This window comes from Daucus carota, chromosome 3 (genome assembly GCF_001625215.2).
Source record: "Daucus carota subsp. sativus chromosome 3, DH1 v3.0, whole genome shotgun sequence".
In the NCBI taxonomy this organism is placed as follows: Eukaryota; Viridiplantae; Streptophyta; class Magnoliopsida; order Apiales; family Apiaceae; genus Daucus; species Daucus carota.
The window spans coordinates 52,441,441-52,454,718 of NC_030383.2; the positions used below are offsets into that span (position 1 = coordinate 52,441,441).

Genomic DNA, 13,278 nt, shown 5'->3' on the forward strand with positions numbered 1-13,278 from the left:
TAGATTTTTTATTCTATTGCATTAGGTGTTAATCTTGACAAACATGACAGTAGTGGATAAACTCAACTAAATCTTCCTAAACTACTTAATTGCCCACGAGCAGCATACTACCAAAACAGATATTCTGAAAGCCTAAGAAGAGAGTAACCATCCTCCAAATGTACGATTTGCAAAAATCTTCGGTTGTTTATCATTAATGTTTTACTTTATGAGCTCAATAAGGTGAAAATCAACCTAATGCATTCCTTTACAATGTATCAATTACAAAGCCCTAATGGCCTTCTAAACATACAGAACTTTCCCCAAATGTACAAGCACCTACCTAGAGTGTTACATTGCATATAATTTAAGATTCTTTCAAACAGGATCATGGAATATCTATAATTCCTTCGCTAAAACCAACAACGAAACAAACCCATACCTTTAAAACGAGTAAATTTTTATGTGGCTGCGATCTTAAGAATGTTCAATGTATCCAGTCATCAAGTAGTTTCATGTCTTAATGGGCTCATATTTCTCTCCTACTGCTCCACCTTTGTCCTTTTGGAACTGAATGTACCGCATTGTGCTGGCAAAGAAAGCATCTGCAGCTGGATCTGATGTGGTATTATCACTTTGCATTTCAGTTGTGATCAATTCAATCAGTCCCTGAATTGAAGCAACTGTGACCTGTGGGTTCCCCTTCTCAAAAAAATAGAGATACCTGGGATTTGTATTTAAAAAATGTTAAGTATATTTTCAGTTTATGGTGGAGAGTAGCCAGAGATGTGAATAGAATAGAAAAATTACTTGTTCAGTATCTCAATAAAGAGCATGACCGATCCACTGCTACCTCGTGTTGCAGTAGCCATTTGTTGAACAGCATTCGCTATTCTCAACGCACGCTTTAAGCAAAACATGACCCTGAGCAAAGATATTAATTTCAAAAGAGGAATTTTAGATTAGAAAAACACAAGTGACACTTGAATCCTTCGACCGCCCGAAAAGTCTTGAGAAATTTAGATTCAGCAAAACAAACAAAAGATTCTAGAAAAGAGGATCTTGAAAATCATAAACATATCAAATCCCTGATCAAAAGATGCACAAGATATTGCAACGGTCGTGAAGATTTATATGCTTAACAACTTCATAATAAATGCTAAGCGTAAGATAAAGCACCTCTCCCCATCTTTGATGCTATCTTGATCATCCACCCAAAAGAGATGTGAGCATGCATAAACAGCTCTACACTGCTCAGGCTTCTTCAAAAGCTTTGCAGAGTACTGCCGAAGAAAAAGGTAAATATTTACATGAAGCCTGGTTATCTTGGACAAAACACAATTTAGAATACTTACCCCAGTAGCCTTATGTGTTAGGGTATCCCTATTTTCAACACCAAAGACATGTAACCTTTGCAGAGAACCTATTATTAGGTGTATTGCTGTCACTTGGGCCTTCGAATCCTATTATAATACAAAAAGGAGATACAGTTATCATAACTCGACAATTCATTTAGCTATTAATGAACAATACATCTCAATTGCATACCGATATTTCTTCCTCATAGAGTATATACGCTTGGGTGAAAAATTCATATGCTACAGGCTCTAGGTCACAGTCATTGGCTGCCTAAGAATCAACAAAGCATAGGAAGTGGGTAAAGCAAAAATACAACATTAACATTTGGTGATGATCAAAATGGGATAGACAGCTTGTACCTCAGCACATTGTAGGTATAACCGCAGTGCCAGTTCAGGTACAGGAATTACAGATAGAGCCTCAATCATCTGCAATACATTACCACACAAATTAAGAGCCATTAAGAAAAGACTGTAAGCAAACTACTAGCCTTTGAAGTAAGAGCTGTACGCTACGAAATGATGTTCAGTTTAAAGCAGAAAGTACTACGAATAAGAGCAGGGAGAAAAAAAAATTATAATTACTTATTATAAACAATGACCGAGTAAAGCTAAGGTCGGCCAGAGAACCAGTTAAAATTCATATACGACAGGGTGTATCCCATACTCCGAGTCAGTAGTCACAAAAAAAAAAAGGTACATATCTCAGTTCAACATGATGCCTCTTCTAGCACAGACCATGGATAATCATCTCTCAATTAGTAGAGTTTACCTGGTTCAGAATCTGAAAAATTTTCTTTGGTGTCACCGAGGCATCTTCCTCTTCTTCACCAGCATTTTCTTCCTGGCTCTGCAGCCGTCTAACCAGCTGCGTGTAAAATAATTGAGTTGTCAGCATGCAGCAAATAAGAAACATTGTAACATTGTTTCTACCAGAGACACTATACAGTTGATCTTATTTGCTTTGTTCCATTTGTTATCCATAATTTAGTTTACGTTAAACAATTAGGTAAAAAGAAAAGGAGGCCAGAAGTGTAGAGGTAAACAGACTTACCTTAAGAGAACAAAAAATAAGGGGAGGTACAGTAAAAGGAAGACGCTTCGCTCCTCCTACCATGATATGCTTTTTCACAGTACAAATGATCTGAAACTCAAAACAAAAACACAGATCAAACATCAAAATCATTACGCTGAAACCAGAATTTGCAATGAGAAGTTAGAAGTTAACCAGCCCCACCCTCAGTGTGTTTTGCCATCTAACATGCATATTTAGTACTTCAGAACATAAAGGTTATATATAATAACAAAAGCATAGGAAACACAATAAAACTGCAGTAAAATAAAGAAACTTCTTTCATCTCCAAAAAGGGATTTAAAAGGTAACTAGTGATGACTGAGATATGCAACTGATACAAACACCATAAAGTGGATTAAGTTCAGCCCATTTTTCTAAAACTTATGCAGCAATAGAAATTAATTACTCAAGCCATAAAATACATACTGAAATTCCTATAGTAGACACCTGATTAGAAAAAGTATGAAGCTAAATGAATATGAATTTAATTGTAGTCACTAGCAAAAACTATCAGCACTTTCATCAAATTTTATTAACACAAAAAATGAAAGGAAAACGTGTGCTTAAATTGTGCTCTATGTTGCTGAATATCAGGTATGAAGAACATGATAAATAATTAGACTCAAGAAAAATGGAAAGTTACCCTACTGTCTATCTATGCACTATGATCAAACACTGATCCTTAGGTTTTTTCTTGCTAATTTCAAACACAGGTCCTGTTTGACATCAGCAAAGAAAATACTTTACTTTTTGGAGTAATAATTTTCAGCAAGAAGTTAATATGCTCAAACAAACACCCTTGATTATCTAAAACGATCCTTGCATGTATTTTTAAAATGTAAGATAATACACTTGCTGCAGAAGCTTCCTATAGACAAGGTGGTCATAAAACCTACTCAGTAGATAGCAAAGAGTGGCAAATGGGAAAACCCTGTATAATCTAGCAATCAATTGTAAAAACACGTGTAGAGAAGTGTTTAGTTAAATTCATTTTCAGAGCTCTGAGATTAGACTGTCCAGCAAAATATTACATGAACAAGCATCTGAACCACTTGATGCAATAGTTTGTAATTCCCAAGTATTGTATACTGAGAGAGCTCAATAGTATCAAGGAAGAAGTCCTTGACCTGCAAAAAAGTAAAAGCAAACGGGGAACATGTTGTTTGTCTTGGGGCAAAAATGACGAGGTGTTTGCTAATCTGCATGAGCAACTAGCAGTGATCAATACAGCATGCCTCAGGCAAAACCGACAAGGGAGATGTACTCCACCATCTCAAGCCAAGAACGTCTCATGGCAACAGGAATGCTGAGGAAGTTAATAATTTTGTATGGCATCTAGAACAATAGTCGGTTTGTGTGGACAGTATGGACAGTCAACTAAAGTTACGTACTTGTATGCTTTACCTAACCAATATCAGCTACACTATGGTCGCCCAGGAACCATATCAACGTGCAAAAGGGCCTATGCAGAATAGAGATGTCGGAGGACTTAAAAAAAGAGCTTATGAGACAATTTGTTTGGGAATGTGATCTACCAAGCAAGGAAGAAACTGAATATGTTGTGATACAAATCCTTCATAAAAGATAACGTAGCTTGGTTTCATAACCTAGATGCGCGTATAAATTTATTCTGGAAAAAAAAGTTCATTCTCAAGAGTCAAGTACATGAGTCTCAGACGCAGTGCAGAAAAAGCAATCTTGAATTTGTTTTTTGACATTTTAGAATTTAAAATCAGGTTGAAATACTCAACTTTTACCCCCATATCTTTTGCTTACATTAAGTATGTGCTGATATCATTTACAAATTTAGTTATAAGCTAGTAGTCACTGCAAGGATTATGCACATATAATATACAGCAAGGCAATGCTATAAAATTCCTATCAAGAACAAAATCTTGGTATTACCTTTAACATCTCTTTCGGATCGTCATTATATAGCATCTGGATTAGGCGTGCAACAGCATTCTGCTCCTCATTAAAATCTTCATCATCAACCTGAGTATGGAAGGATAAGTCTTTAAGACATACTTTCAATTTTCAACAAACACAAATGATCAAGATAGATTAACATATGGTTAAATGGAATATCTCAACTCCACAAGAAAATTAAAAAGTCTCTTCTATTTGGCTGAACAATTTATAAAACTAACAAAAGATTTTGGTTATCACCTCATCAAGATTTCCATCCAAATCTTTAATGAGTCCTTTTATTAGTTCAAAAAGTGCTTCAACCTACAGAGAAACAAAAAACCTGTCATACATATGCAAACTTGAGAGGATATGCTGCGAGAAACTGACCTTGTCTGCCGAGGAGATGCAAGTCTTGTTTTTCATGATAGTTTGAATGATCACATTAGCCATCACTTTGTTAGTTCCTTGGTCTAGAAACTCCAACACACGGGGGTAGTTGGTAAGTTTCAATGCAGTGTCTATATCATTATATTTCTCCAAAGGAGCACTTAGAAGAGCAACAATCTGTTTTGTGGCTTTACTATCTTCAAGCTTTCCAACGACAGAAAGTTTACCTACACATGCACCCTGTAGGAAAATCTAATCAGTTCAGTGACCCAAATAAAGGTAAATCTATAAATAACTCTGTTTAAAGAAGTGGATTATTAAAAAAGAAGAGGGAACAGAGGCATGAAATGATGGTTATATCCTTGCTGTACTGAACAATCTGAACTTCCTAGTTCTAAGTCGACCACTGTGAATACAGACTGGGCAATCCGACTATGAGATCAATGGACTTGAGCAAGACAAGAGCCGGATCAATTATATTGTTAATGGTATAATAATTTACTAATTAAATGTTCAGGAAATGCAGTTTTTGCTAATTGGGTTTGACTCGGCCTTGAAGATCATACCAGAGATGCACTTCCTGTGTAAAGGTCTCAACCATGGGTGAGTCGCTGATTACGAGTCACATGTTTAATTTCAGACACAGACATCATAAATTAGAGATTCAAATTACAACATCGTAATCACTAATGTTAAGTTGCTGTTCAGTTTTATATCTGTTCTTACTTTAGAGCTAGAATTCCAGACAAGGGAGATAACAGGTCAATACTGAACTAAGAGTTACCAAGACTAGCTTAACAAGGGATCGATATGATAAGCTCAGATATGATACTATTAAGGATCTTAACAAAAAGCTTACATGTTTTTATGTATGGATTACTCATATGTTTTATATGAAACACTGGCTCATGCCACAGAGCACAGACAGGAGCACGTATGTTGTATTCTAATAAAGATCTGAATATTTTTTTAATTGGATTTATTAAATCATATGGAACTGCTATATCCATTCAACACAATATATATCAGGTAAGATATATTGGAAAAATCTTATCCGATAAATGATTGACGACAATACTTAAGGTTGTCTACGTTCCTCCAAACAATGAATGAACTACAAGGAATATGGGGGAATGCATATCTCTTGCAGCTATTTGTGTACATGAGATATAGAGAGACTTTGCAAGAAGGCAGCTGGCCACAAACTAGAATATAATCCCAAACAGAAGGATTCAAAAGGCTAGGCAGAACTATTATAATCTTCCATATGTGTATATTCTGAAGGTAAAACCTACCAATATTTGGTCCACATAGTCAAGACGGTCATGGTGGACGTGAAGAGTAAACGTCAGGAGAGAAGAATATAATGTTACAACTCCATCAATAGGCATGTCAACTTGAGCTTCTATCACCTGCATCAACACAAAAGCTCAAGATAGAGCATAAACCACAAGTGAAAAGGTAACTTGAAGCAATTGTAGTCGAGATAAGAAGTTCTTGCTAATGTCAAAATAGGCAAGTTAAAATACCGACATACAAAAGGGGCAACATTTTTTTGAATCAAATATTAAGAAATTAAATATACACACGGCCGATGGGGGTGGGGGTGGATGGGGTGAGACAAAATGGATTGTAGTGAGAGAGAGGGGGGGAGCCAATTCCTTATGTTTCTCTTTGGAGGTAGATCCATGTCCCAAACATTCAAAAAAATACTATACGAAGTAAAGGATGTAACTTTGTTTTAAAATATCACAATGTTTCTATCCACGGACTCTTAATGATATGCTAAACTTACCTTTCCTATAGCGCTGTTCAGTTTTGCAAAGGCTTCCACTTGGAAGAACTCAGGTAAAACCTGCAGAACAAATAATTAAGCACAGAAATATATGTAGTTCCTGGTTAAAAGCCAAAGTTACTCACTTCTGCACTTGATGCAGCATAATTTGAGAGCCTCTCCATTAATCGAGAAAGAATAGTTTTGATATCAACGGATGGCTGCAACATACAAGCCAAACACATAAACTAGACAGTTCAATTATATTATTAAACAATCATATAAGATCACGGCTAATTATAAATATTTTAATCTGAAAGCAACTTCTACCGCAGATATACTTAAAACCGTAACTATTTAGTATATTGCTATCTAAATGGAGCTGGAAACCACTAAAAGATTCTTAACAAGTAAAGGAATAATCATCACATAAGCCTTTGCTGAGTAAGATATTTGAATAAATCATTATCCTGCATTTATGACATGCATGCAAGTACAGCCATTAATATTCAAACACTATAAAAGATTTTGGAGCTGCAATGTGCTTAAAGTTGAATATCTTATAATGCACCCATCTTGTATTTCAGTATATATCTTGACAATTCAGAGCATTCCAATTATATAATAAGTTGTGCAAAAGAAGTCATCAAACAACCTGAAGCTGGGGGCAGGCACCCAGTATTGTTTCTAGTGTTTGCAAGTGATAATCATCAGGAAACACCTGAATGATGCAATCCATCAAATAGTATTGTGCAAGCTCATCTTTACAATTCACGACCTATAAACATGTTTGTCATACAAGTCATCAAAGTATATTACAAGCGCAACCTCATAAATTGGACTAACTACAAACAAAAAATATAGATAAACAACACTCACCTGCTCCAAGATTCTTGGAAGCACAATATCTTTATACAAATCAAGGTCAACACCTTCGATCTGACCGAGAACATGCAAATTTTTTCCTACCTGATCAAATGGATAGTGAAATAGCCTCTGATAAGTGGTAAATTCAAATCAATTCTAAGCAAATTTCAAGTGAAATGAACAGCTTAAGGGCCAAAATAACTGATGATATTTACAAGATCACGAAGCTCGCTTCTTTCCTTCTCTCTTTTCTCCTTCTCCCGAGCAGGTCCCTGAACACTATAAAGGTCAGATGCAATCACAAGTACACGTTTATGACCACAAAGAATACTTGGGCACTTTTTTTCTACCTGGGCCAGTCATTATGACCTCGTGTATGTCTTGAGAGGGAGAGCATATAACATAGTTAATATTTCAACTAACCTGATGTTGCATACGGACCCAAAGTTTGTTCATTTCTGTAAAATTCTGAAGTACAAACTCTACAGCATCTGAAACAGTATCTGCATCGCTGCAGGAATTGAGGAAACAAATAGATATCAGGTCACTGCCACAACTCCCCTATCGGTGCGAAAGGTTGAGGATACAGCATATTAGTTCGCATAACTACAAATACAGAACACCTAAATCTCATGTACTTCTAACTCTGTCTATATATCTAACTCTAGTACAAGAATATAACTTTCAATGTTCAAAATGCAGTAGGTGACATTAAATATACTAAATGCTGGAAGTAGATCCAATAACAGCCTAAACTATTTCATTCCCGATTCAATTCATCATAACATCCATAGATTGACACATCATGAATGAGGTCAACCAAAATTTTAAGATATATCTTGTTAAGCTTGAAAGGCAACAGAAACTAAGCCTCAAAGCAACTATACAAGTAGGTGATATACATCTAGTCAGTTTCATTATACAAGAGCACTTCTTTTCTAGGATATCGTAGCCTCAGTAACTTGTTGACACCTGTGAAGTCTCTCTACATGTTCAAATACAAATTACAATAAATCTATGTGACTCGGAGTTATATCACCTTGGTACGTGTGTGATACACTCGACACTCCTGCACCGTATGGACAGGAAACGATCTAATTTAAGTCGAAACATGTTAAAGTTTAGAAGTATTGTTGAGTCCAACACTTGAACACATGTCATGTTAGACACTTGAGTCTAGAACTCACGCCCTAGTGACATAGTAACAAGTATAAATAAACTTATGATAATCAAGCTGATAAAGAAAGAAAACATGAGATATATTATACTTGTAGTGATAATAATTATTTAGTACATTATAGTCTACAAATTTCATGAGTTTATTTATGATTGGACATTTAGCAAACATTTCATTAACAAACTAGTATAGCTTACAAGCTTCGAAATCAACATCTTAATTTAGTAATAATAACTTCATATATAAATCTCGAGTTCAGGTTGTTCTTAGGTGGATACTTAATTATGTATATATAGCCTATGTTGGATGATATTAATTGAGTAAAATATATTACAGCACGGAGTGTTAAATTCCAGGATCACTCGTTTATAAACAATTTGGATGACAACATGGATTTGTACAACCGGTTCTTGTTAGTGGGATAAGAATTACTTGTTCGGGCTGTAAGATTTATATTCCAATATTTGGCTAGTATCCAAATTAATCCAATCTTCATCTGACTGAGATGCATTTTCTTAAGCTAACTACGAACATATGGATCACTCTGCATTATTTTGCATTGAATGAAGTGGTAAGAAGTTGAGATTAGTACCCTTCGTACTCGGAACCAATATCAGGTAATTTATCCCTGCTAACTTGGGATAAATAACTCCTAAGGAAAAGACCACGTAGAGGGTGTTGTATTCCCCGACACATTTCCACAAGGTCTTTCAAAACATCCTTGGCAGGGGCCTCCTTGGACCTGATATACACGGATCCCACTGTACAGAGAAGATAACTGATGCACAAGGAGAGATGGAGAATAGTTAAATTAGAAGGTGATAATATAGAGATGGATGTGAAAATAGTAAACCAGTGTAGTTACTTACAGCCTGGGTAAGATGTTACCGGCGTGCTGGACAAGTTCGTAGAGCTCAATAGTAGAGCAACCCCGTTTAGTTTCTTCACGGAAGAACATCTCGAGCTTACGGAGTTCATCAAATGCTCGCATATCTGGAGTCCAATTAAGAATGTCAGTCACTAGTAATAGAATCAATATATAATTATAGGGGAGAGAGAGTACAGAGTTCGTAGTATTTGTGAGGAGAAAGCCTGGAAGTGCGAAGCTCGGAGAGCATCTGGGCGGAGTATTTAAGTGCATCCTTGAGATTGTTAGAGTCCTGCTCCGATCCAAACCAGCGTAGTAGTGAAGTTTTATTCAATTAGTGAAATCAGGACAAGCAATTAATGAATTAGAGAGAGGGAGGGAGGGGGAGAGAGAGAGAGAGGGGGGGGATGTACATACGAGAGCACGATGCATATAGAAAGCATTCTGTTGAAGGCCGGCGATCCCAGCGGCTAGGTATTTCTCTTCCTCATCTACACCTCCGTCCCCTATCATCTCTCTCCTCGATCTCTCTCTCGATCTCTCTCGCAATCAATTCAACTCTTCTTGTTCTCGCCTGGTCTTCCCCTTGCCCACTCTCACGCTATTATGTACTGTACTGTTATGTGTGTTTTTAGAATCTTTTACCGTATAAATCCACTCAAATCACCCATCCCACCATTTTCTCAATTTTTGATAATGTTTTTCATTTTAGCTTTGCATAAATAATTTAATTAAAGGAAACTATTGGGTTTGGTTATTTCATAATTACGTCTGTCTATTTTTTAACCACATTATATGACACATATTTTAAGGTATATATAAAATACAGAATAATCGAGAAACCGGAGAAGAGTTTATTGTCGGAAATTCGGACAAGGCTGGTACAACATAAAGGCTAAGAATCTCTCTCACAAATCCTTACTCAACAACTCCTCAACTTGTTGCCTCATCTCCATCTGCTCAGTGGGGTTTATCCTTTAATGCGGCAGGTTGGGTAGTGAAGACCCAGGGGCGAAGTCTATAGCATGTTGGATATCTCTGAGTGATGGCAACCTCTGAGGTAGCTCATTGGGCATAACATCTGCAAACTCATCAAGAACCTGCTGAATATCCCTAGGAATCTCACCACCACTTGCAACGCGCACATTCCTCACCTCTCTAGCAACGAGCATATACACAACCTTAGAGTCTAAGGCACATCTCTCAAATTCACTCATCTTCAAGACATGGAGAGGTTTAGTTGGTCGTGTAGGTACACTGTTGACCTTCACCTCACTGATGAGAATCTCACGAGGCCTACTAGGACAAAAAGTGACCTTATGTCCGTTGTTCATGAACACATAAGTGTTCTGCCTTCCATAATGAGTCACACCATGGTTATATATCCAAGGTCACCCTACGAGAAAATGAACAACATCCATGGGAAGGACATCACACCATACACTCTCATCGTAGCCCTCAATGTGGATCGGTACAAGACATTTGTGAGTCATAGGAATAGTTGTCTTGTTGACCCAAGCGACACTATAGGGATGGGGATGTGGCACAGTCTTTAGCTTCAACCGCAAAATTGCGATCTCAGCCACCACATTTTAAAACCTTCCCCCATCAATAATGATCTTAGAAGACACTCCTCCGACTCTACTAAAGATATTGAAGATAGAGGTCCTCCTCCAATCATCCTCTCGCACATGAGTATACATGCATCACATAACACTCAACTAGCGGCCTACCTGCTGTGGGCTCGCTCCGCCTCATCGTCCAACTCGTCATGTGGACTATAGAGCTCATCATCTACAGGAGCGTGGCCCCTAGGTAGGTAGTAACGAGACAAACGCGCCTTCATCGTAACCCGGTGCCTAACAGGCGGGTCTCCCACGCACTTGAGATCTCTCTCAACAGAACTCCAGAAGATGTTAGCTTGTTTTACAAGCTTCATCTTTGCAAACCTAACTCTATGACAATCACCCATCCCATGCCATTCCAAAGAACTTCTCCATACTGGATAACCAGTTGAAAAAAGGATCGGGATCGAATCTCCCATCAAAAATCTGGTGCATCTACCTTAATATTCGACACATCGTGTCGCCTATAGTTACGTCTGTCATAGTCCCCATAATTACGGTAACCCTCATCCCGTAAGCTTCTTGTAATAATACTGGTCCAGTCTAGCTCTCCTCCGTTCACCTCTCTCCCTATGGTTAGGCCCATCCCGCTCACGACGTCGAGGATGCACATCCTCGTCGTCCCTATCTTCCGCAGTCTTAACAAGCTCATGAATTTCTAAAGCATCTACCATCGCATGTACCTCATGGATCCCATTATTCATGTCCAAGGTAAGCTTCTTAATTACGCTCCATAAGTTGAGCCATAGTTGGCTCGGAATCAGTGCTAGCGCCACTACGTATACCTACCATGATGACACTAAAATGCAAGTTGATTAATTTAACAACTAAATTATGACTCGACCGCAAATATTATCGCTAATCTCAAGAGAATATAATAAATGCGACAAGTAATATGCAACTAATATGGAATAATTATGCAACTAAGAAAATAAGTATACATGAATTAATGAAGAAAATTGACTACTAAGACCACAAATTAAATATTCTAATAATATGATCAATGAACCTAATATTTAAAACATAAAAGCTTTTTTTTTTCCGCTAGCAGGGCAAGTTAACAAAAGAACTGAGTTTTGAATCGGGTGCAAGTAAATTATCACAAGTTTATATAGATACGGAGAGATGTAAGTATACGTGTGTATAAAATTGGTTCAGTGTTACCCTTTCTTTTCCAAAACAGCAAGTAGATGTAGCAACTGAGATTATTCAAGAGTAAGAACGGCGGTAACAACTAGACGGTGGTGGCAGCATGATATTTTCGGTAAATCAATGTCGGCAACAACAACCTTTTCCAGATCAGGCTCCTTGCTCAATCCGATTCTTCTTCTTTTTTTTCTTGTTTGATGGCTGTTTAGCGGAGAATTAACGATGTTTTGGTGGTTAATAAAACTAGGGTTCAGTGGTGGTGGGTAGGGATGAGCAAAACCGAACCGAAAACCGAAACCGAAACCGAAACCGGACAAAACCGACCAAAACCGAACCATTTAGAACCGAACCAATTAAAAACCGAACCGAATAAAAACCGAATAAATAATATGGTTGCGGTTTGGTTTTAAATTTTTCAAAACCGAATACAAACCGAACCGAATCAAATTACTTAATTAATATATATATATATATATATAAGAATAATAATATTTTTATTTTTATTATATTTAGTAATTGAATTATACTCTTCGGGTCAATTATGATATACTGCGAATGCTGCTTGCAATGGACTTTGTGTTATTCATAGATTTGATTCTATATGCCTGCGGTAAGTATTCAGTAGTTTATCCAAATTTATTCTTTGCATTATAGTGAAAATTTATTCTTATTCATTTACTTATTATTTGCACCTTACTTTCTTGTACTCAAATTCTAACATACACCTAATATTAAAAAGATAAGATAACAAGGAAATTTTTAATTAGAAAAAAACGCGAGATAATTTTTAATTTGGTTTAAAACCGAAACCAAACCATTTTTAAACCAAAACCATATTAAAAAACCGAAACCGCACCAACAGTATTTGGTTTGGTTTTGGTTTTGGTTTTAGAAACCGAATAAATATGGTTACGGTTTGGTTTCGGGTTGAAACCGAACCAAACTGAACCACGCTCATCCCTAGTGGTGGGTGTGTACATGCAGTAGTGGTGAACAATAACCGATGAACAGTATCCAATGAACAGTGACACTTTTCAGGAACTTGGCTTTAATGCCAATTTGATGTAGGACAATATATGTAAACAAGATTTATCGCAAGAGTTTTATG

The 13,278-nt window shown here is 36.9% G+C and overlaps 1 protein-coding gene across 1 annotated transcript; it reads right to left on the reverse strand.

The window, feature by feature from the left end:
• Positions 1 to 223: 223 nt before the first annotated feature.
• On the reverse strand, positions 224 to 10,024 carry LOC108214273 (vacuolar protein sorting-associated protein 35B). Its single transcript, XM_017386194.2, has 22 exons — positions 9,814 to 10,024; positions 9,592 to 9,688; positions 9,398 to 9,521; positions 9,121 to 9,306; positions 7,775 to 7,862; positions 7,567 to 7,623; positions 7,364 to 7,453; positions 7,140 to 7,262; positions 6,631 to 6,705; positions 6,506 to 6,565; positions 6,006 to 6,122; positions 4,711 to 4,950; positions 4,582 to 4,644; positions 4,318 to 4,407; positions 2,392 to 2,481; positions 2,110 to 2,205; positions 1,698 to 1,766; positions 1,528 to 1,608; positions 1,335 to 1,442; positions 1,159 to 1,262; positions 790 to 903; positions 224 to 703 (listed from the first exon to the last, which is right to left on the reverse strand). Exons 1-22 carry the CDS (start codon positions 9,907 to 9,909, stop codon positions 493 to 495), a joined length of 2,379 nt encoding a protein of 792 aa, XP_017241683.1. The 5' UTR covers positions 9,910 to 10,024; the 3' UTR covers positions 224 to 492.
• Positions 10,025 to 13,278: the final 3,254 nt, after the last annotated feature.

Coding starts and splice junctions, on each gene's coding strand:
- LOC108214273 (XM_017386194.2), bottom strand. CDS start 9,909: ATGATAGGGGACGGAGGTGTAGATGAGGAAGAGAAATACCTAGCCGCT. Junction 9,522..9,591: donor TCACAAATACTACGAACTCT/GTACTCTCTCTC, acceptor ATTGGACTCCAG/ATATGCGAGCATTTGATGAA. Junction 4,408..4,581: donor TGGATGGAAATCTTGATGAG/GTGATAACCAAA, acceptor TTCCATACTCAG/GTTGATGATGAAGATTTTAA.